The 22,324-nt window shown below is 40.8% G+C and overlaps 2 protein-coding genes and 1 long non-coding RNA gene across 8 annotated transcripts in view; 2 read left to right on the plus strand and 1 right to left on the minus strand.

Moving 5' to 3' along the window:
• Nucleotides 1-763: 763 nt before the first annotated feature.
• Nucleotides 764-10,428, minus strand: ACTL6A (actin like 6A). 6 transcript variants are annotated; one of them, XM_086844137.1, is made up of 15 exons: nt 10,340-10,428; nt 10,214-10,282; nt 9,362-9,438; nt 8,992-9,166; nt 8,527-8,627; nt 7,170-7,267; nt 6,394-6,488; nt 6,064-6,170; nt 5,889-5,978; nt 5,633-5,694; nt 5,193-5,307; nt 4,759-4,839; nt 3,727-3,822; nt 2,623-2,709; nt 764-2,044 (listed from the first exon to the last, which is right to left on the minus strand). In XM_086844137.1, exons 2-15 carry the CDS (start codon nt 10,236-10,238, stop codon nt 1,964-1,966), a joined length of 1,290 nt encoding a protein of 429 aa, XP_086700263.1. In that variant the 5' UTR covers nt 10,239-10,282; nt 10,340-10,428; the 3' UTR covers nt 764-1,963. The 6 variants fall into 6 exon arrangements, with proteins under 6 accessions (XP_086700263.1, XP_086700264.1, XP_086700267.1 ...); XM_086844138.1 differs by having other exon boundaries at nt 10,214-10,258; nt 10,322-10,389; XM_086844141.1 differs by lacking the exon at nt 10,340-10,428 and adding an exon at nt 10,306-10,336 and having other exon boundaries at nt 10,214-10,246.
• Nucleotides 10,429-10,553: 125 nt separating this feature from the next.
• LOC147651346 (uncharacterized) lies at nt 10,554-17,043 on the plus strand. Its single transcript, XR_015274566.1, has 3 exons — nt 10,554-10,847; nt 10,939-13,529; nt 16,695-17,043. It is a non-coding gene; the product is annotated as an uncharacterized LOC147651346 (long non-coding RNA).
• Nucleotides 17,044-21,130: 4,087 nt separating this feature from the next.
• Nucleotides 21,131-22,324, plus strand: part of GNB4 (G protein subunit beta 4) — a 58,914-nt gene continuing 57,720 nt past the window's right edge. The window contains exon 1 of the mRNA XM_086844148.1: nt 21,131-21,236. The gene's annotated coding sequence lies outside the window, so the exon portion shown is untranslated. The remainder of the gene's footprint in view (nt 21,237-22,324) is intronic.

Here is a 22,324-nt window from a genome sequence, read left to right on the forward strand (position 1 = left end):
ACAGTTGTCCTACCTTGATTTCTATGACAAATTCAAACACTTGTGCAATGTTTTTTTTGCAGAGTACAAAATATTTGAAAGAAGACTACAATAGTCTTCTGTGAAATTGAAGTAGGTACTGCTGTTGCTCTCAGTTAATGGAAACACCTTCACATTTCACTTCATGAAAGCTTTTAACCTCCACATGTGGTGGTCTAGAAGTCTAGATTAAAGTCACAAATACCAGACTTTCAGGAAGCAAATGTACTCAGCAGCATAATATGGTAAAACACTGCAAAGGATCCGTACTGTTCCTGTATCTGTCTCCATCATTCGGACCCTTCACTTACTCCTCTGTGTCACATAAAATTCTCAGTTACAACTCAGAATGTTTGCAGTGGTGAGAAAACCTCCAGCAGTGTTTTGCTTTCTCTGTGCTGCTGGAATATTAAGAGATATTACAAGTGTTATTATATTAAGTGTTCTTTTACAAGAAACAGAAGATAAAAGTTGATTTGGCACAACAAAATCTAAGCGTGCCAGAGAAGGAAAGCTTAAAACCACCACACAGTGCAAGTACACTCTAAGGTAGCAGTTCAGTTGTGCCCCACTTGAATGGAAACTGGACTGAGTCTTTTTCTTCCACAATGACAAGAGCTGGTGACTTGGATCACTTGTTACAGCTTTGCAGTTTCCCTCATTTTACAAAAGAAGTATGGTTTGTCAGTAGCTTTGAAAAATCTGATCAAGCAACTCAAGAGTCTCATGATAAGACAAAAGCAGATTGGTTTGATAAATTACTTTATTATTTGGAGGTAATGTGAAACTTTTCAAATAGAGGCCTCATAATTATTTACCCACAAGATCTTTTAGGATACAAAAATGTAGCAGTATTGTTTATATTTTTTAGATCAGTTAAATGCTATTTGGTTTTCCACAGCTTTTGAGATAAGGAGCAAAACTTCATTGTGTCCCAAACCAGACCATTGCAGATTAAGCTTAAAAGCAACATCGAGCTGCGTCTTGACAGCCAATTCCTGCTGAAAAAAAAGTCATCCCCGATCCTGTGACCCTGAGTGCACCTTCCCCCTGCAAACACAGGCACTTACAGACCCTGCTGGGAGGCACAGGGGGAGCCACACCAGCCATGAGCTCACAGCACTTACAGCTCCCTGCAGCAGGGTCAAGCCACACACTGAAAGCTTCTGACTCTGCTCCCAGTCTTGGAGAGGCAATTCTTTGTCTCAGTTTCCCTGTCTTGAACAGGTTTTGCTTCTCACCAACATCACAAAGGCATTAAATACATTCTTAGACATCAGGTGGAAAGCATTGCTTGCTTACTGAAATGAAACTGCTCCGTAATAAAAAAAAAATTAGCAAACCAGTGCTTATTATAACATTCACTCCATGGAATGTAACACTTCTGTGAGACAGTAAAAGTTTACACTAAAATAGATCACTGAATACAAACTTTCAACTCTTTAAACAGCAGAGTAACTTTCTCTGCAAGTACTCACAAGCTTGCTCAAATATAAAAGACCAAATTTTATTTTTTAAGAGAAAAATAAGAGCAATTTAAGGCCAAAGTACCAGCAAGGAAGACTAGTATGTGAAAGTAGACAAGAAATTAGACAAGAAATAATTAATAAATAAGCACAGGCATTTGCAAGGTTATGCCTCTATCTATTAGCTAACCTGTAAAGCTGTTTCCAGGAAAAGATACTAGAGAAAATAGACATTTATACAAAATTATAAAATGCTTGTTACATGAATTATTGCTTTACAAGGGATGTAAACATCCTTTTTCTATTATAGTACCAATTAGGTCTCTCAAATTTCTAAGGTTTGTTAAAATGGAACTTGAATTATGCAAAAAACCCAGTATAAACTTTCTACAAAAAAGAGTCCATCCCATTCCTGAGTATGCTAAAGCTATAAAACAGAAGGAGCACCGAGCAGGCAGCAGTTTTCACAGTAAAGAGGTCTAAGGACATTTTCTTTCTACACACTGTTTCCCTCCTTCTTCATATTCTTGTTTAGAAATCCACATCTGCTGGAAAGTACCCTACAAAAATAAACAAACAAAAGCAACACACAATGAAAAAAATATCAGAGCACAAATGATGGTTAATTGAAACATGTTTAGCTCTTCCTAGGAGGGAAAACAAGCGCGTCTTCACATTACATGAAGTATTAGGACTTGACCTGCTTAACTGTCTCTTCCTTGAGTTTTATTGCTAAGGGACTAAACTCAAGACTGCAATCAGCATTTGGTGCTGCACTTCCTATCTCCCATTCCCATAATGATAAACTAATCCTCACAAACCATTTCAGTGCTCAGTACTTGTAGAATTAACCTCAGAAACATGATGCAGAAACAGGTTTGCTACTTTCATGGTCTTCTAGATACAGTCTAGAGAAAGTGCATGTATTTCAAGGTTGCATCTTGCCATTAAAAATGGGAGAACATGGCAGGATATGTTGTCACCAGAAAAGCTCACACCTCTTTTTAAAACAGATTCTCCTCCCCTTACCATGAGGACAGCCAAGATTATGATTATGTAGCACAGATTCTGCAGTGCACACTCTGGGGAATCAGATTTCTGGGTAGCAGTTGCTACACAGTAAGGCAGGTTTACTAACCAAAGAAGCCAAAATGGAGCCCCCAATCCACGAGCTGAACCTCCGCTCCACAGTCGTGTTGTTAGCTATCAACTTCAGGCGCATGCTCTGCACAGAAAAGGAACCAAAACCAAACATCACACAAACTGCAAGCTGGTACCCTTAGGGACAAGCAGCACAAGGAACTTGGTGTCTATACCAATATGCAGCTGAAGAAGGTCCATTTTAGTACATCTGCAATACCGCTCATCTGCCCTGCATTTACAATTCAAAACAACCACAGTGGAACAGGAAATGTGGTTTTTACCTTGTCTTCCAGCAGCAAATGGTTAATGCAAGGAATGGGGCAGGTGGAGAGCAATAATATCACAGTGTATAGTGTCATCTCCAGCACTGCCCTGGGACTAAAATTACTTATGTTGCTAGACTTGAGTCATCTAGTCTTTTTGGGACCCATTCATTCCTTTTGCTTTCAAAATGCCTTATGGCAATAAAATCTTTGAATTTCAATGGGCTCCTCCTCAGCTTTATAAGCAGTGAATACATTTCTCAGTTTCTCCTAACATTCATCATTTTGGAGTTGTCATAAGCAGAACACTTTTGCTTGAATATGAAAATTCAAGAAATACCATAATTTACATCAATTCTCAAATGCAAGGTATCAATATTATCTTTGACATCAAGCAATTAAAAAATATGTAATATGTTACTCATAGACAAAACCTGGTCATTTAGGTTGCCTGCAGAATTAAGGAAAAACAATTGCCACAATGAAGTGACCTCAGGCAGAATGTCTGAATGTGCCTCAAGTTAGTCAGCAACACTTCAAAAGAGAAATCTTTGAGAGAAATACTGGCTGTTTCTTGGGGACAATTACAGAAGTTAGGATCACAGTCTGAAAGCAAGAGTGGAGCAGTAAAATACTCAAGGAATATTGGAATTTGTTCTGTATAAAACTCAAGAATTCTTTCTTTTCTTTAGGAGAGGGAGGCTTCTTAACCCTGCAGAAATCTATTCAGCTGTCAGGCTCCAAAGAAAGTCAAAGCCATGATATCCTTGTGTACGTATGTGGCAGAAAAATAAAATATTAAGTACTCAATGCAATAATGGAAAGAGTTGTTTTACCGGTGGGGTTTTCTGAGACAGCTCCCTGTTCAATCTGTCTGTGAAACTCTGTATTAGAGTGTTTCCTCCTGCTACAATCACACTGCCATAGAGACCCTAAAAATAGAAAACAAACAAACAAAAACCTGGAGCTTTACCTCAGAAATCATTCTGAAAACAGCTCTTTCTCACAATAGAGAGGGGTGGCATGAGTGTGTATAGTCAACAGCAATAATACATTGTTTAATGCCAACAGTATTACCTCTCCCAATTCAATTAATTATTTAATCACTTTAAAATATTGCAAGGCAGCTTAATATTAAATTATAAAAGGAAGGTTGAAGCCATATGTTCTATATGACTTTAAGAAACAACTTCTACTATGGAGAACCCTCAACCTGCAGATCTCCCCTGTACCCATATTGTTGGGTTTTTTACATCTGAATGCAACCTTAAAAGAAAACCCTGCAGCAGTTTTCAATCTCACTATTGCTGCAGTTGGTGAACACACACCATGGCCCAGCCCACTAAGCCCTCCTCACACACTGGTTCACAGAAAAAAAAAATTCTGAAAAGAATTTCCATGCAATCTGTATCAAATTGACACCTGAGAAAGATACCACATTAATTTTAAAAATAATGTTTTGCTTTAGAACTTCTTCTCTTCCTTCCACTCTTTATAAGTTCCATGTATGTTCTAAACAAAACAATGCCTAAAAATCTGAAGATAACACTCTAAGTTACAAATATAAATGCTTATCTGAAGCCAGTCCAATCCAAATTATGCAGTGCCAGCCACAAAATCTGTACTTCAGATCTTTAAATATGGGTAGAAACACTAAGATTTAGCATTTTGTAAAACAAAACACTAATTGTACATATCCCTATATACAAATACACAATACTTACAGAATTATTCTAACATATTTATCATCATCCTAGGAAATCCTAGGAAATCTCTTCACTGTTGCTGTTCTAGTCCCAAAAATATGTGTCAGCACAAAAATATCTATGGCTTAAAATACTGCCTGCCTGGATGTGTAAAACACTTACCGGCCTGATATCTATATCACACATTCCAACGCTTGTTGTGACAACGTGGCTCACACCCAACATCGTGTTACCAGATAAACCCTGCAGGGAAAATTAGGAATCTACACATCATTGCTTCAAGAGAGCAAGGCATAGAAAAGTCCTGAATGAGCTGAATTTTACAAGTATTACTGGAGAGGGAGCTAAGCATTTTGTAAGGGAAGGAACAAACACACCCCTATTTTTCCAGTCAGCTCATCACAACCCAGTTTGAACATTTCATCCTTTCCTTCCCTTCCCCAGCCATAATTCAAAACAGGAAAATTCTACCCCCAAGAGAACCCCACAGTGCAAATACATCCAAATCACAAAACTGAAAACGTTATGCAAAAGAAAGCCATGTGATAGCCTAGTCATGCAGAGCCTTCCAATCACAGCTATCACAGTGGTTTTACCTTTACATTGGAAGGGTCAAACAATCCCTCAGGAATTTTCAGACGCTCAGCACCGAAGTCACAGTTGTAGCCATTGGGGAACTCGTAATGAACTGTTGGCATCTGTGCTGCCACCCTGGAGCATCAGACAGAAAGCAACACATTAAAGTGCTCTCTAAACAGGATGTCAGGTTATCTAAGCAGTGTTATAAAAACTACAGCTCCAATGGGAATACTGTGATTCATGACTTACACTTCCAATAATATTTATTATTATCTCATCTTGGAATATTGAACAAAAAACTATTGTCTGGGTATATGCAGTACTCCTACTTTCATAAATCATCACTTTTTAGAGAAAACCTTCTTCTGTAACAAAACCAACCAACAGCAACAAACAGGCTGAGCATCACGCATGCATAACTGGTAACTGATTTTACAAGAAAGAAAAAGTAACATACTGTTCATCATAGGTTGAATCTGATACTTGGAGAACAGAAGCCTGGAAGTCCTGAATGACACACTGTGGAGTTAAAAATAACATGAATTTATATTAATTTTAGTCCTCAATTTTATATAATTGATAGAATTGGTACTAACTTTTCAAAGATTTCTCTTTCTTCAAGACAAAACAGAGAAAACGCTGATATACTTGCAAACAAAACTTATTTATGGAACACTCAGGAAAGGTGAGAGCAGGAGGAATGACCTACTTACATTACACATGTAGTTGTGCCAAGACCTGGTGACCTGGGGCAACTTCTCTTTTCTCTTCCAATTTGCTGGCGACCCCTCACGAACTGCCTCCTGATGCCATAGGGTACAAAGTCATCAGGTAAACATTTAAGCCTCTCCCTAAGACAACAGTTACTAAATAAAGCCACTTTCCCACCTTTGAAGCAATCATATATGGAGGAATTATCTCTATGTTCATTTCCTGAAACAATTCCCGGCACTGCATAGTGATAAAGTCTCCTGCAAGTGGTGATTTTACAATACCTAGAAGGCAAAGAGGGGATCCAAAATAAAAACCAAAACTTCTAACCTGGAAATTATCCAGATCATGATTAGACTCTCCCAACTATTTGCCAGTGAACACTATTAGGTTTTTTTCCTTTTTAAGGGGGCACACAGATGTAAAAGCACTAACAAAACTGTACAAACAGAAATCACGCTAACTTGACCTTGATCTTGCAGTACTGTTGTCCATGAAAGTTTATACCTTGCTGAAGAACATATCCATCATGCACTGGAATAGCAGTGGTGTGTGTTGCTCCACTATCCAAGATGAGACCTGTAGATCTCCCATTAGCAAAACTAGTCAAATGATTAAGGAAAACATTGCAATTTTCACTTTAGGAAAAAAGTGCTGCCATACAATTAGATCATAACTAGGAATGAGTATCCTACATGTTATTCCTTGCCTCTACCAAGGGATTTGTCATTTTCCGGTGTCTACCACCTTTCTGTGAAGTGCACAATCTCATAGAGAGAGCAGCATTTAACTTCCATCTGTGAACTAACTCAAGCTTTGGATGTACAAGGGTGAGACTTCGTGCCATTACTATTCAGCAAGCTCTAAGTACATCCAACTCGTTTAAGCTCGAAGCTGGAAACATATTATTAATTAAAAATAATTACAAATATTCTTCTTAAGGCTACGGAAGCTTCAAGCTCTAATTACTGTATTTAGTAGTGTGGACACCACTGTTTCAGGTCTGTAATATTCTTATCCATAGTATACAATGGGAAAAAAAACCAATAAAAAAAAGACTTGGACCCCAAGAACAGAGTCAGATTGGGAAAACTTCAGAAATGAACTCTAATACCTTAAAGTTAAGAAACTGTATTTGTTTACTTCCTCCCTGGATGTTTATGAAAAAAAAAAATTGAAGAAAGTTAGGGATGCTGGTATACTTGGAATTTCCTGGAAAAGTTTACCATAATTTCCTGGTGAAAGGAAAATAAAGCCATGCAGTGAAACATTTTGAAGGATACGCTGTCAGAACAGCAGTTTTACACAAGAAAAAAGCTGGGATGTTGTAGTGTTCAAACATCAGTTCTGTCAGTTTTTCACGCTTTGCCCTGGTATTCCACTAAAAAATAAAAATCCAAACCACAGGTAAGTGACCAAAAGGAAGCTGTGTTTGCACACTAATAGACTGCTAACACAATAAAGAAGTGGTCAGAAAAATTGCAGCCACAGTTTCAAACCATATCAAAATTCTACAGAAATGGATTTCTAGTAATTTACTTCTTTAGAACGTTTTGAATTCCATTTATACTACAATACATCAATGCTTATCTATCACCCAAAAGTGCTACACACCTTTAGTGTTACAATAGATTTCTTTACACTTCTACAGCTCTTCCAGTGTCGGGTTCCCAAAGAACTCTCTAGAGCAAGCACCCTGCCTTTTACAAGGGGAAAGATACATGAAGGAACTTGCCCAGTGGTAAGAAAAATAAATCCAGACTTTCCAGTTCCCAAAGTATCTTTCTACAGTTCTACTGTAGTTGTGATTAAACCAGGATATATCTCAAATATTCAACACATTACTGGAAACGTGAAGGTTTTTCCAAGCCAAAACAACAGAGTAAGATAAGGTTTGTAAGGAGAATGTCAATGGGAATGTCTCTATTCAGACACCCACTGAGCCATCAAACATCAAACAGCCATTGCAAATTCATCCACACTCCACAAGCTGTGATTCAACACAAGGGAATAATGGAATTCAAGAAAATCCTTTTCATAAGGTTTTATTAAAGAAAGGCATCACTTGTGTATGGCACGTCTACCTTTTCTACTCTTATTTCAAGATCTGCCCTTCAAATGCTGAGCATTTAAAATGACAAAAACCTTGTCCAGATTTTCCCAGAAATTTGTATTCATCCACTTCAGCTGCCTAATAGGACCACTTACAGAAACAAAGACAGAAAAATTAAAACTTCTCCATTATAAATATTATTCTGTGTCACATAATGTTACTTGTAAGGCTGAATGAAGATTTTTGACGGCATTTTATTAAGTGTAACTTAATATACAAGACATCCAAACAGCTTTTTCTTTTTATTCTAGGCAGTAAAATTTCCTTTTTTTAACTTTTGGCTTCTTTTCAGTAAGTGAAAAAACAATAGCATATTGTAAATACTTTCTAATGCAACTCATATGAACAATTTCAAATTGAGGGTTCTTTAGACATTTTCCAGAACCTGTCCAAGAATTTTAGAATTGTCATTTCTGTAGCTAAGTTTAAGCACTTGTCACCTACAAGCCATTGTCAGACTTATCCAGGACTGATGTTTACAGAGTAAGCAATAAAACTTATCAAAATGCACAGCTGCTTTTACTCACTGGTGCTTCAGACATAAGGACAGGATGCAAACTTGCTTCAGATTTAATATGCATCTTGTAAGTGTGATCCAAAATTGCCTGGAAACTATCCCAGTCTTCAACTGTAACAACATTGAGACAAACAGATTAGTTACTCCTAAGTTTTGTTTCATTTCATAAACATATAAAGGCTTTCCAATTTATTTTTTTGCACAAAGCTTTTCAGTCAAAAGCTGTCCTCAGCAGACACACACCTGCTCTAACAGCTCTGCAGAATTCTCTTCCTCCACAATCACCGTGACTTCAACAATTATGCTGAAAGTCCACTAACAGTGAAAACCAACCACATCCCAATGCAATTTATAAACCAGGAATCTGTTCTTACAGCCTCTGTTGCTGTACATAGCATCTGTCAACACAACTATGACTTCCTGCAGCCTGGCAATGCTATTTTAAAATCAGGTAGAAAAAGACAGAGCACCATACTCATTCCATTTTTTAAAGGTGAAATGGCTTCCATATGCTCCCTTGGAACTCTCAGGGCGTTAGTGTCTATGTAGTAAGTCGGGCCCCCTTGTTTGCCTTTGTCACCATCTATTTCCATCAGAGTGCTGCCATTGTCCCTTTCTAGCACCACACCAATGGCTGTTGGAAAATCAACCTGCAAGGCAAGAGGCAAGTAGTACACAAGGATTAGTAATGTTTTGGAAAATGGTGTTTTTCTCATAAATTCATAAGTTTCTTTATACAATACAGTCAGAGCAAACCCCAATGTATTCGGAAGGGTTATAACTCGCAAAGAAGACCTAAGGCATAAATACATGTTGAATTTCCATCGAGGCACAGATTCTCTCACCTTTGGGCAGTCCTCGCCTGCATAGCCTGCTCTCACTGTGTACGAGCCAATGTCAAAAACCAGAGCCCCAACTTCATCTGAAACGATTGTTAATAAAGATAAAAGAACGATTATTATGCTCTTCTGCAATCCTGAGCTTTCCCTGTTTTACTGGCAAAGGAAGACAAGCAAATCGAGGGATCTTTTACAACGCAAAGAGACACTTCTCTATTCAGAACTGCCGCTTTCAGAAAGCTACTGGAAAACTGCAGACAGGCTTTAACTGAGGCAATCTCTCCGTCTGGTGTAAGGAAGAGAATTTTACCAGAAGAGTGAAAATGTAGTCGCAGCTAAACAGATCGTAAGATAAAGCTTTCAAAAAGTTCTACTTTCACAGTCACACGAAGCCAGACGAGCCCAGAGGCCCCGGGCGTGATGAGAATGAGGAAGGTGGGACTCAAAACACCGACTGTGTGAGAAAAGGGGTCAGATCACGAAGCACCCATCCCTACGGGCCCAATCCCTGCTCATCTATGCACGTCCTAAATGAAACCTATCGGAAACGAACGCTGGTCACGGGGGGTGTGCAGACGGGCTCGGGGGAACCACACCCGGCTCCCAAAGTGCGGGGACCTTCTCCGGACCCCAGTATTGCTGATCCTGCCCAAGGCCGCGGTCGAGCGGTCCCCAGAGGAGGCACCTCGGGGCCGCGAAGGACATAAACAAGGCCCGCCGCCTCCTCCTCCTCCTCAGGCGTGGGACACGGAGGGGCCGCGGCAGCGCCGGGCCGGGCCGAGGGAGGCGGGAAGCGCCCGCCGGGGCTACACGCGCCGCCTCGCGGGGCGGGGGAGGGGAGGGCGGCGCCGGACTCACCTCCCCCGTACACGCCGCCGCTCATGGCTGCCGCTGGGCCCGGCCCTGCCGTCCGCCGTGCCCGCGCCGCTGGGCCCGGCCCCGCTCCCCGCCGGCCCCGGTGTCTGCGGGCCCCGCGCTGCCCGCCCGCTCCTCCGGCCGCCGACCCAGCAACAAAAGCGCCCCGGCCACGCTCCCCGCCCGCGGCACGGCCCGACCCGCAGCACCGTCGCCCGCCCGCCAATGGCAGCGCCGCGCGGGCAGAAGCGGCCAATCGCGGCTGGCGGAAGGCGGGGCCTTTCCGCAGACAGCCAATCCTGAAGCGGGACGCGGAGGGCGGGCAGGCGAGGGGGTGCAGGGAGGGGGGGCGGCGTGAGGGGAGCGGCGGCGGGAGGAGACGGGGCGAGGGCAGAGGACGCGGGGGATGGATAAGAGGAGCGGGGATAAGAGGAGCGGGGCAGGTGAGGCTGTGACCGTGAGGGGAATCACAGAATGGTTCAGGCGGGAAGGGACCACAGTGGATCCTCTGGTCGCACTTTCCAGTGCCAGCAGGGTCGTCCCAGAGCACGTGGCACAGAATTAAGTCCAAAGGGTTCTGGGGTATGTCCACCAAGGGCGACTCCCCATCTTCTATGGACAATCCGTTATAGTGAAGGTTCGTTGCACAGGAAAGTTCTTTTTCATGTTCAGGTGGAACTTCCTGTACATCAGTTTCTCTGCCCGTTGTCTCTTGTTCTATTGCTCAGCACCTCCAAGAAGGGCCTGATCCATCCTCTGACACTTCCCTGCAGACATTGTTGAGGCCAGCTCTTCCCGAGGCTGAAGAAGCTCTGCTCTCTAAGCTTTTCCTCATGAAGCACTCCAGACCCTTAATCATCCTCGTTGCCCTCCGCTGGACCGGCTCCAAGAGCTCCATGACCTCCTGTATTGAGTCCAGAACTGAACTTGGGGGAAGGCTGCCGGGTTAGCTGCAGTGGGAAGTGGCTTGTGAATCCTGAGGGCTCGCAGGGTGAGCTTGCTGCCACATGAGGAGTGGGATGACTCCCAGGCGTCGGGACTGTGGAAAGGAGCCGCAGCTCCTGGGCCCTCTCCAAGTCCTACCTGACAGGAGGCTGTAACCAGGTGGGATCAGGCCCTTCTCCGGGGCAACCAGCGACAGGACAAGAGGATATAACCTCAAACTGTGCCAGGCACAGGTTGGACTCGATGATCTTAGAGATCTTTCCCAACCTAACTGATTCTGTGATTCCCCCGCTGCTGTCACTGCTCTGTTGGGCTCTGCCACTGAGAATAGAAAGCTTTGGAAGGTCATCTTGACAGCCCCGCCTCAAGTGGTTCCTTTCTTGCTTGGGGTAGAGCCTTTGGTCCCCGAGGCTGGTGTGTCTGCAGAGCTGGGCAGTTCAGCTGCCACTTCTACAGCTGAACTTCTAGTTAGGATTTCACATCGCCTTGTTTGGTATTGGAGCGCTCAGCCAAACCTGGTGTTCAGCGAGAGCAGCCAGAGATGGGTAACTATAAAGCTGCAGGAATTAAAGAAAACTAAAGAAAGACCTCAAGCCTAACCAGCAGTTAGCATTAGAGAAGACTAAACTTTTAACTGGAGAACAGGGGAATTGGCTTAAAGGGCAAGTGTTCCTGATGTGCACCTTGTTGTGTTTTTATGTGAGGTGGGTTTTTTTGGAGGGGATGGAAAGTTGTGTGTTCTTTTAAACTTTACATAAGATATGTAGCTTATTTTTGTAATACTGTAGCAAGGATCTTCAAGTGATTAAATTCATCCTGCATAATAAAATATTTTACTTATTGCATTTATATTTGACTATAAAGTTTTGGATAGCATAAAGAGCAATCTTAATAGCACCTAATTATTGGACTATGAATGATAAAAAGAAGTGTTTCTTGTATTTTCTGCATAAAACAAAAATTAATGGTATGAGCTCACTTTATATTACTTGGATAGGGAGTTCAGGACTTCCTACAAAACTTTGAGGTTTTTTCCTAACTCATGACATAAGTTTCTGTTATACCTCCCTACTTACACTGAATTTAATCAGGGAGGTAAGAAGAGAGATAAAACTGACATTTGGTGTACCCAGTAGTTTTATTCTGGAAGCTGAATAAATAAGCTTGGTAAAGCTGTTGAGAATCAAACAAATCACTGCAAATCTCAGTGAACTTCATGCTGGTGAAGTGGAAAAGCAGCCTCAATGTGTGTGTTTGTACTGCAACTCCCAAGATGCTGCAATTAACACTGGGCTGGTGAACAGCTATCCCCCTTTAAGGAGAAGGGTGTCAAAACATAGGAAAAGTACTAAAATTCAACATTTCCAAGGGACAACCACTTGAGTTGGGTTTTTTAAGCACAATTATGTCAGTACAAGGAGATTATTTGATTTACTAACCCTCAAGGGCAAGGAACATAATTTGACACACAGTTTGAGTCTCTGTCTCTTTAAGGAGCAAACATCATAATTTTATCATGCAATTAAGAAATTATTTTATAATTTTTAGTACAACACAACTACAACATATAGACACTAGCATTAGAAAGATAAATCCTGCTGCTAACTATACATCATAAAGCCAGCGCACCTTCATTTTGTGTTATGAAATATTTTCAAGTCAGTATGTTATCACGATTTCCAGTATGTGGCACTAATACTCAAGGCAGAGTTCTTTGAGGAGGAGGAGGAATTAATTGCAGATGGGAAAAGCGGTTCTGAAAATTTGGAATTACCATGCCAGAGCTTACCTCCTTCTTGAACTTTATTTTGCAGTGATGATTCCTTGTATTCATGTGATAAGTGACCCTTTAAGGCAGATCCTGCTGTCTGCATAACAGCTGCTTGTGACTGATCTGCAAGCCAGAAACCAACATAGCATTCTGCTGCTTTAGTTTTGTTCAATATTTCTTCAACACAAGAACATGCCCTTGAAATCATGTTGGTATCAAGAAGCCTCAGGATTTGATAGCCATAAGGAACAAAGCCAAATCCATGCAATTCAGAAGAAGTCTGGAGTATAAGGAAGCAAATATAGACTGACAACTCTCTAGGTCCTACTTTTGTCTTCCTTGTACTGTTCCAGGTGTTTCCATCAGTGGAAAGTGTGCAGAGCATCATTGCTGTGGTTTGACAAGGTTTTGCAGTGACTTTGCTTTGCAGCAGGTGGATAACCCTACACTGTTCCATCCACAAGAGAAGAGACATCTGAGAAGATGTCCACAAGAGACTTGAGGCATCTGCTTTCATCAGAGTCCAGCCTGACTTCCAGAGTTGCAAATTTCAGATTATTTCAGTGATCTCTTGCACATCATCCTATGTTTGCATAAGAGCAGGTGAAATCTGTAATTTTGATACCACTTTCCATAATGAACCCAAATATTTGGAGGTCTTTTAATAATTTTTGCTCAATTTCATCAGAAACAAGGATTATTAAATCAAGGCAGATAGAAACAATAACTGTATTTTATCTAGGTTCCCATATTGGTACAAATGGCCATAATATCTTGGCAGGAATTGTGGATGCAGGTGTAACACAAACCACATGCTTTTCATGGGAATATCACATACTGATTTACTGTATGTGACACTATATAGTAGCTCTCGAGCCAGACACTGGCATAAATTGTCCATGGGAATAAAGAGAAGGCTCATTTAAAAGTGAGGCATGGACCAAGACATCAAATGATAATGCTAATTCCATCAGTGGTAATCTGAAGAAACAGAAGTTTCCTAATTACTGCTTTGAGATTTTTAAGACTTCATTCTTTCAAGCAATTGCATTCACCTTTTTTGGTAACATAAAGCAATGTAGAAAGTAATGTACATGTCAAGCCAAAACTGAACAGAATGATTTTTTGTTTCTCAACAAGCTGCACTTCCCTGTGGGGTGGCTGATGGCCTGTTGCTTTTGAGCTGTGCCATACAACTGCCAGCCAGTCTCCCAGACTGCAGTGCCAGCAGACTGGCTGTCACAATGGCTTATTCATCATGTCTGGATTTCTCCTTGTTTCTTGATTGCAAAATGCATGCTAAAGGTTTAATTTTTCATGTTTTCAGATGAGGTCTTAAATGTTTATGTGAACTAGGAAAGCATCTGTAGATAAAGAAGCAAAATAATCATTAATACTTATTCACTCAAGAACTTTGCATGACCTCTCAGCTTTCCACAATGCTAAAGTACTTGGGTGTTTTGTCAATTTAAATACTTCCCTTCCTCACAGGGATGTTGAGTATAAATGTGCTATCATTCACCTTCTGCAAAAAATGAGCAAGAACAGAAATTAAATGCTGAGCCTCACTAAGGAGCCTCATCATTGGCATGAAGACCTTTAGGTTCTTACTGCAGACTGAAGTCCAAGCACTGAATTCTGTTTCATATAACATGTTCTAAAGACAGACACACCTTAAACCTGGATAACCACTGTAGAGGCTGCTCAGTCTTAGTAATTGAAAATTCTGAGGAAAGGAGATGTGTCTGAAATCCCTCTGGGACTCCAGCAAGGCAGTCCCGAGGCTATATATTCCAGAATCTTCTTTTGAAGCTGGTGTGTTTAACTAGTTCTGCAAATGACCCATGACTCACTCTTATTGTAGAACATGATTGAAGGAAGAGGTGATGGTGCTTGCCATTAATACACAGTCAACTTTCCCTCACCAATGAATGGCCTGACTAGATTTCAGAAAGCATGCTGAGATTCCATCTGATGAGTTGGAGTAATAGTGACTTGGATATGCTGGAGAATAGGGGGGAGAACCATGTAATAACAGAACTGCTTTATAGTTCTCTACAGTAAGTGGTTCCTGGGAAACCAAATTAGAGGCCTCCAAACCCTTTCATTGTTTAGATCAGGCAGAGTAAGGAGTCACAGAGTCAGATTTGATCAGCAATGTACAGCAATACTTGCCTGGAACTGGTTCTGAGGTAATTGGTCTTCTGGGCTGAGCTGGCCCTAGCTAGAGCTGAAGTGTGCCTGTATTGCCCTTTTCAAATGAATCTCTTGTGCACATATGTCTCACTTGGCTCAGATCTGGCAGAACTCACTGTTTCAGGCTTAGTGCTTGGTCTGCAGTCGCTTTGGATTCTTGTGGGACTTATTTGCTTGGCAGCTGGGCCAGCTCTGACCTGGCTCAGTACCTCTCATCTGTAGAAACAAAGCTCCTTACAGCTGGGAACCAGCTTAGCCTGACAAACAGGAGATCTGTGTCAGCTGAGCCCTGCCATTAATGAGGGCATTGATCCCCTGCACTTCCCATTGTGACACTGGGAATTTGGTTATAAGAGCTGAGCAGGTACCATGGAGCACTGAACTACCTCCTGGCCAGATGCAGCATGGCAAGGTTCAAATCCCTATTCCCAGCTGTCCAGGAGGTGCTGGGTTGCCTCAGCAGCATTTTCAAACTGTGGTGCCGTGCAGCTCAGAGCCATGGCTCTGTGCAGAGGTGAGGAATCCAAAAGGGAGCCTCCTCCTATGAGAGAGAAGAGCTCTGTTCCAGCAGGCAGTGTGGGTGAAGTGAGGCCATGTGGGGAGCACAGCTGTGAGGGTGTGCTCACCACTGACCGTACAGACCTAGTGACACGTTTTGTGTCGCCTATTTGGAACACCATCAGGCTTGGAATCTTGCTCTGATTTTCTTTAGAAAGCTGTTTGCACTTGGCATCAGGAAATGTTTGTTGTGCAGGGGAGGTTTTGGTGTAACCACATCTGTCCTGTGTGACTATGCTCTGCCACCAGGAGGGGGCACAGGCAAAGCAGGGGCAGAGACACTGGCAATCCACACAGTGCTGCAGGGTTTGGAACACAAGTGAGAGCACCATTATTTCTGCTGGCCTTCAAAAACCAAAGTATTGGTTTGGGGGTTTTAGATTTATGTATTACTGTATCACCAAATATATATATATAGTTGTAAACTAAATTATTTAATAGTAGTGAGGAAAAACAGCAGTGTATTTGCTGGATGGGCATGTTTGCAAAGTGATTGTCACTTCTTTCTTGAATTCATTCAGGTCATTACTGTGACAAGTAGGTACTCTGTCATCCAAAATGAGCATGTATAGCAATGCAATTGCATTGCAGCAAGAAGTCTGATGAGAAAAGGGCTTGTTTCCATTAAGAATTATCAATTTATACAGCAAGCTTCAGATTGCAGTGCTTTATTTGAATATTTATTCACAAAAGATCTGTATTGTAGGGCAGTCATGCAACAGTTGTTCAAAAGTGTCAGCTGCTGAATTACAGCATCAGCACACATCTGTATTATTATGCTCCATTTTAAAAAGTATCAGGACAATATATATAAGATCTTTGCATTTTTTGATGTTTGATGATTATTCGAAATTGCTTTGACAGACACGTTCATGACATTGTTTATAACTAATGTAAGAATTCTGACTTTTGTATCACATGCATATTTGTATTCCCTTTTTCTTCTGCTTATGTGATTATCTTGGAGACTGATTCTTCTGTCTCACCATGCTGACACAGTGTCTTTTATTTCAGTACAGCAAAATTGTGCGTATCAGTCCCAAGACATCTTCCTGCAAGTGAAATGGAGAGGAATGAGTGTTTCCAGGTGATATCAGAAAAAGATGTGGTACAGTGGAGAACCTGATGAGATCTGCTGATTATGGATTTTTCTTGAGTCCTGATATGTCAGCTTACATGTGTGGGTAGCCTTCATTATTTACTCCTGTGTATGAGAATTAGGCGTGGCATAGAGAATCCTGGCTGGGAGGGTGGTCGTGGATGTTCTTTCTCACTGGCCATAAACAGCATATAAGAGCACCACTCCATGAAAAGCTTGGTATTTTGTAGTAATTGCTTGCTTTCTTCGACCAATAAAGAAAAATAGAGATAGAAAACTGTCTAGCCCTGTGGGATGCTTACAGTAGGGAGAACTGATATAAGCAAGTCTCTAATTTTTAAACTAGTGTTTTTAGGAAACTGGGCTCGTGCTACATTTTTGATTGCTTCCACAGATGATAAGGTTGCAGCATAAGCTGCATTATATTAGCTGGCAACGGATCATCCATGTAGAACACAGACTTCATGAGTATCTTTATCCTAGTAAAAGCTTTGATCAGAAATTTTTGCTTTTTTGAGACACACAAAAGAATCTAAACATGAAACACAACTGGAGGAAGCCAGGCCTTTTAAGCTTTATTTTCCAGAAGCTGCTTATTTTCAATGGCTTGTTTAGATCTGCCTTAATCAAAGCTGCAGACACAGTTTCTGTCGGTGTGTACGAGCGCTTTCAGGCTCACCAGTGCCAGCACAGGGAGACCCAGCCCTGGGCACCTCAGCTCTGCTGCTTACTATGAGTTGTAGTCCAAGTTGTGAGGATCCCAAGACTGCAGCACCTTTCAGGACTGTGGTTTGGTTGGCTGAGTAGCTGAGGGTCAATCTGAACCAGCAGCCCTGAGAGTGAGTCAGCCAAGACTCTGCAGGTGTCACCTGCACATGTGACCTTGCCCCCTGTTGTGTGTTGGAATGACTTGCTGTTGTTGTCCCCTCTGGTCAGAACTGCTCCAGTGTTCCTGCCCCTGCCTTCCCCATTACAGTGATTGTCACCCACTGGAGTACTTTAGCACAGGGTTTATAGGCTCAGCAGAGGCGGGTTTGGGTCGCTAAGGTGCTGGATGACAAATGCAGGAACTGGGAAAAATACAGTTGGACAACCAATTCCTGTGTTTGGATGCATCCATGTTAAAAAAAATGCAGGCTGTGTCTATGGATTTGATTAAAATGGGGTAGTAAAGGATATTGCTTTACAGCAGCGTGTTCCTGTTCAGATGTTTGCATTTTCTGAAAGTTAGTACTTTCTATTCCTTAGTTTATCTCACTGAATTTCACTGTAATAATATCCCCAGATAAAGCTGAATTGTGGGAAAGCCAGAGAATGCTAAAAGGCTATAATTTCTCCTCCTGAGGAATGTTGTTATCTTTCAGCATGAACACCCTTGACATCAGCTGGTCTTGCTGCAATATTGCTAATGGAGAAGTGCAAGGACACTAATAATGGGTTTGGCATCATCTGGCAAGGCACACGTCTGTCCTTCCTCTAGAAGGACAGAGAAGGAAAAAGAATATATTGTCCTTACTCGACAGGGTATTGTTCAGAATCATATCCATAGCCTGGGAAACAAAAATCATCATTCTCCCCTTTGATGTTTACATGACATGACAGTGTAAGGGCTTTTGGAGAGATAATATGTTCTGATAAGTCTGGGATTTTTTCTGTAACTCTGTGGCATAAAGGACATCAGGTCTGCTAAAACCTGAGCTCATTTTTTTCCAGCTAAAAACCAGATTGGAGTAGACACACCTAAGAGAAAAGATAGAATTTAGAAATTGTGGAGAAGGTGTGATTTCCTTTATACCAGGTCACTGCAAGCATAGCTAAGTGCATTTTGCAACAGGATGTGTTTCACAAGCATTTAAATGGTTGAGCCAGAAAAATGCTGAAAACTTTTAATTCCCACCCACTAGAGCTGATCCTTTTCTGTGATGAATCACTTAAAATCAGTAATAATTTACTTATTGAGTGATTCCTGTCTCCAGTCTTGTTTAACATACTGATGAATTTTTAATTTAATTTGCTAATGTGTTGGCAAATTATACCAGTGTATAGAAAGGGTCCCTTAAGGACTGGCAACCCTGTTTTCCTTTGTGCCTCTTCCTAAGACTTCATTAAAACTTTGTTTCCTGTCTGCAGCTTTGCACCAGTGTCTTCCCCATCTCCCAAATCCCATTGACTGGATTTGTCCCTACTGTGCTGCCCAGAACATTCACAGGAGTCACTCTTACACGCTCAAAGGCAAGTTGACAGGCCTGGATATAATCTGAAAATATGAAGGTTTTGTTAAGACCACAAAACACAGAAATCTCTGTGCAATCTGTGTTGCAAAAGCACACAAAGTTTTTGTATATTTCAGTACTTTTGGTCTTATATCTACTAACATTTCATACAAAATACTTCCATGACAGACCACATTTGTTCTTACAAAAGAAGCTTTGAGAACACCAATGGTGAGGTTTTTGTTTAGTTTTGGTAATGACTGGAAAATTGGTGGAAAGTTTGTAGTTGGATCTAAATTTCTGCAAGGAGTAATTGTAAAAAAAAAAAAGGGAAGCTTAGATTTGGACCATCAGGGATAAGATTTGTGAGAACATAGAGCTTTCATTGACCGTACACAAATGGCTAAACTTTGCTTTCTGTGGTTTCTAAATGCAAAGTAATCCTTGTCCTCCTGTCAGAAAAAGGATGTAATATCAGAGGTAATGTTATATTGAAATTTTGCTTTGCTCAGACCAAGATATTTGTCAATTACAACCCAGCAGAACATTTGCTCATATGATGTTGCCAGAATTTAAATAATTAAAAATGAGTTGTCTTCAGCAAGTAAATAAAGTACACATAATGGAGCATTATGGAATACCCTTTCTGTTCATTACTTCTTTGGTGATAAAACTCAGTCATTTCCAATGGCTCATTCAGGCTTTTTGGAAAATTGTCATGATGCAAGTGTAACACCTTCCTCCTGATTGCAGTGGAATAGTAGCTTCAGAAAATAATAAAAATCTGAATTTCAGTGAGTGCTAACTTTTACTCCATAAAGCTGAAACTAATTGAATTTAGGTAGCCAGGGACAGAAATATCCTTGTGGAAGCTGCTGGTTACTTCAGTTTCAATTCAGGTTTGGAGTGGGGCAGAGTTCAAATACATCTAACGTGTTTTCATCAGTTCAACAGGAAACTCAGTTGTCATGGTAGAGCCATTTCCATCCAACTTTTACATAATAGCTAAGTGGTTAGAGCAGCCACATCACCTCACTTGCTTCTTCAGTTCTTATTTCAGAGAATTGTGTCCTTTCCTTTAGGTTATTAAATGATCTGAGTACTAATGCTCTTCAGTATGCTCTTGAAAAGTTGTTTATTGCGCATTTAGGAATCCAGAAATCCTGAGGTCTAAAGAAGAGCAAGGAGAAGGATGCCTGATCTTGGATTGTAATTGGTAACACATGCAAGCAGGGTTGGAAAATGCTTTTCTTGGGTTTTGTACCCAGAATTCCTTCAGTTTTACTGAATTGTAGAGTGGTGCAGATGCTAAACAATCTCAAAGCAGATTTCCTTTTTATCTTACTTGTGCTTTTTAAAACCTAATTGTGGAAGAAGTAACCACACCCAAATTCATCTTGCTTTGTGACAGACAGATCATAGTATGATCAAATTCTCTGTGATCATTCTGTGCAAAAATAGAAAAATGCTTTTTATTTTGTCCCCTTGTGTTTGACTAGAGCTACATCTTCTTTAGGCATAATTATCAGTAACACTAAATGCAACTACTAATGTTTTTAATGACATAAACATGAGAACTCTTTTAAAATTTGTACAAATGAATTGTTAGGGAAAAATGAGGATATGAGACATAAAGGGAATAAATATAATGATAGGTAACTTTATGTAGCAACAAATAAGGTGAAAAAGAATAATGAAAAATATATCCACCCTTGTCTGAATATGACTGTGAGCTATTTTAATGGGAAATTTTAGCAGAATTGGGGGGGGAAAGGGATAAGAAACCCAGCGTCTGTATTATTAAAATAATCAACCCCCAATTTGCTTCAATTAAATACTTAGAGATGCTCCCAATGTTTTGATTAAGAAAAAAATTAAAGTTTCTTATTCACCTCAGCAGGCAGCTCTGCAAAATGGAAGGTCCCTGTGCTCCTCTGAAGCCATTTAATGCATATGTGAGCATGGATTCCCAGAACTATCTATAATGCATATAGTGCTTTCTGCTCTCAGTGGCTTTTTTTCCCACTCTCTTTACGTCATTTGCCATTTGTGAGGGTTGCCAGGGTAATGACCAATCATCCCTGGAGAGATGCCTGCTAGTAAGGACAACATAGGCTTTCTCTTTTTTGGTATTCTGCAGTATGTATTTGAGAGCTATTCTAGCATTGAGATTGCAGAACTTTTGTTTAGTTAGCAGGGAGGGAAAGTTTACAGAGTATGAAATAACAGCTTACAACTGTTGAGGTAAGTGAGGATTTTTCTATTTTATTAATTGTCTTCTCTGGATTTATTCAAAGCATTGAGCATCATTATTTTATTTTGTTGTTATTGTTGTAGTTGTTGTTGTTATACGTGTAGTTGACCTTGAAATTAGAGAGAAATTAGTTTTTGCCTAATGTGAACAATGAAATCTTAGTAGTGCTGCATATACAGGAGGACAGGATTTTATTCTCTTTGTAATTATGAGCCCCACAGCCTCTCTCAGCACTGCAATCACCATATACGTCCACTCATCCTCAAAATATTTTCAGAAGAATCAATTAAAAATAAGAAACCCATAGAGTGTTGGAATGCAGATTTCAGAGCATGAAGTGTGGTTGCCTCTCAGGCAAATGGGAAATTCTGAATATTGTGAAATCGTGTTGTATGTATATTTTAGGCCATGTGAGCTGGGGACTGAAAATCCAGAAAGGACTCCTGTCTCATAGGATGCTGAACATGTCAAACTCCTGTTGTTTTTAAATGTTGTCTGTTGAATAGCCACTTGCAGGCTCACTTATGACTCTTTACTCACCTATGGAAGAGAGAAAATAGAGCCTTCAGGCTGCAAACTGTTTTTCTGGCACTGGGATCAATAGTGTAAGCTGGTGGTGGTCATTGCCTCACAGAATGGGCCCAGATTTTGCTCTTTTGCATGAGAGGTCACCTAAATAATACATGAAAAAGGAGACAAAAAAAAAAAAAATCTATTCAGATGTTCCCAATGCCCTCAGAAGTTTCTATGAAGTATTCACATGTGATGTGGGTTATCATGGCTGTGACTGCAGTGGTTGGTTTGGGATGGTTTCATTTGGGTTTTGTTGTTGTTTTAAATGACCCCCCTTTAGAATTACTCTGGCACCGTTCCTTGTTTGTGTGATGGCTTCTTGCAAGAGAGGGACAATTGATGAGGTGGTTGTATTGTTTTTCTGTAGAATTGCCAATATATCAAAGTTCAAATTAGTAACTGTCTCATCAGAATTACTGTTTGCTGCTTAATATGTGTACACCAATACATGTGCTTCACACCCTGGCAATCTCACCTGTCCTGATAGGCACAGTATATATAAACC

This window comes from Cyanistes caeruleus, chromosome 10 (assembly GCF_971803275.1).
Source record: "Cyanistes caeruleus chromosome 10, bCyaCae1.hap1.1, whole genome shotgun sequence".
NCBI lineage: Eukaryota > Metazoa > Chordata > Aves > Passeriformes > Paridae > Cyanistes > Cyanistes caeruleus.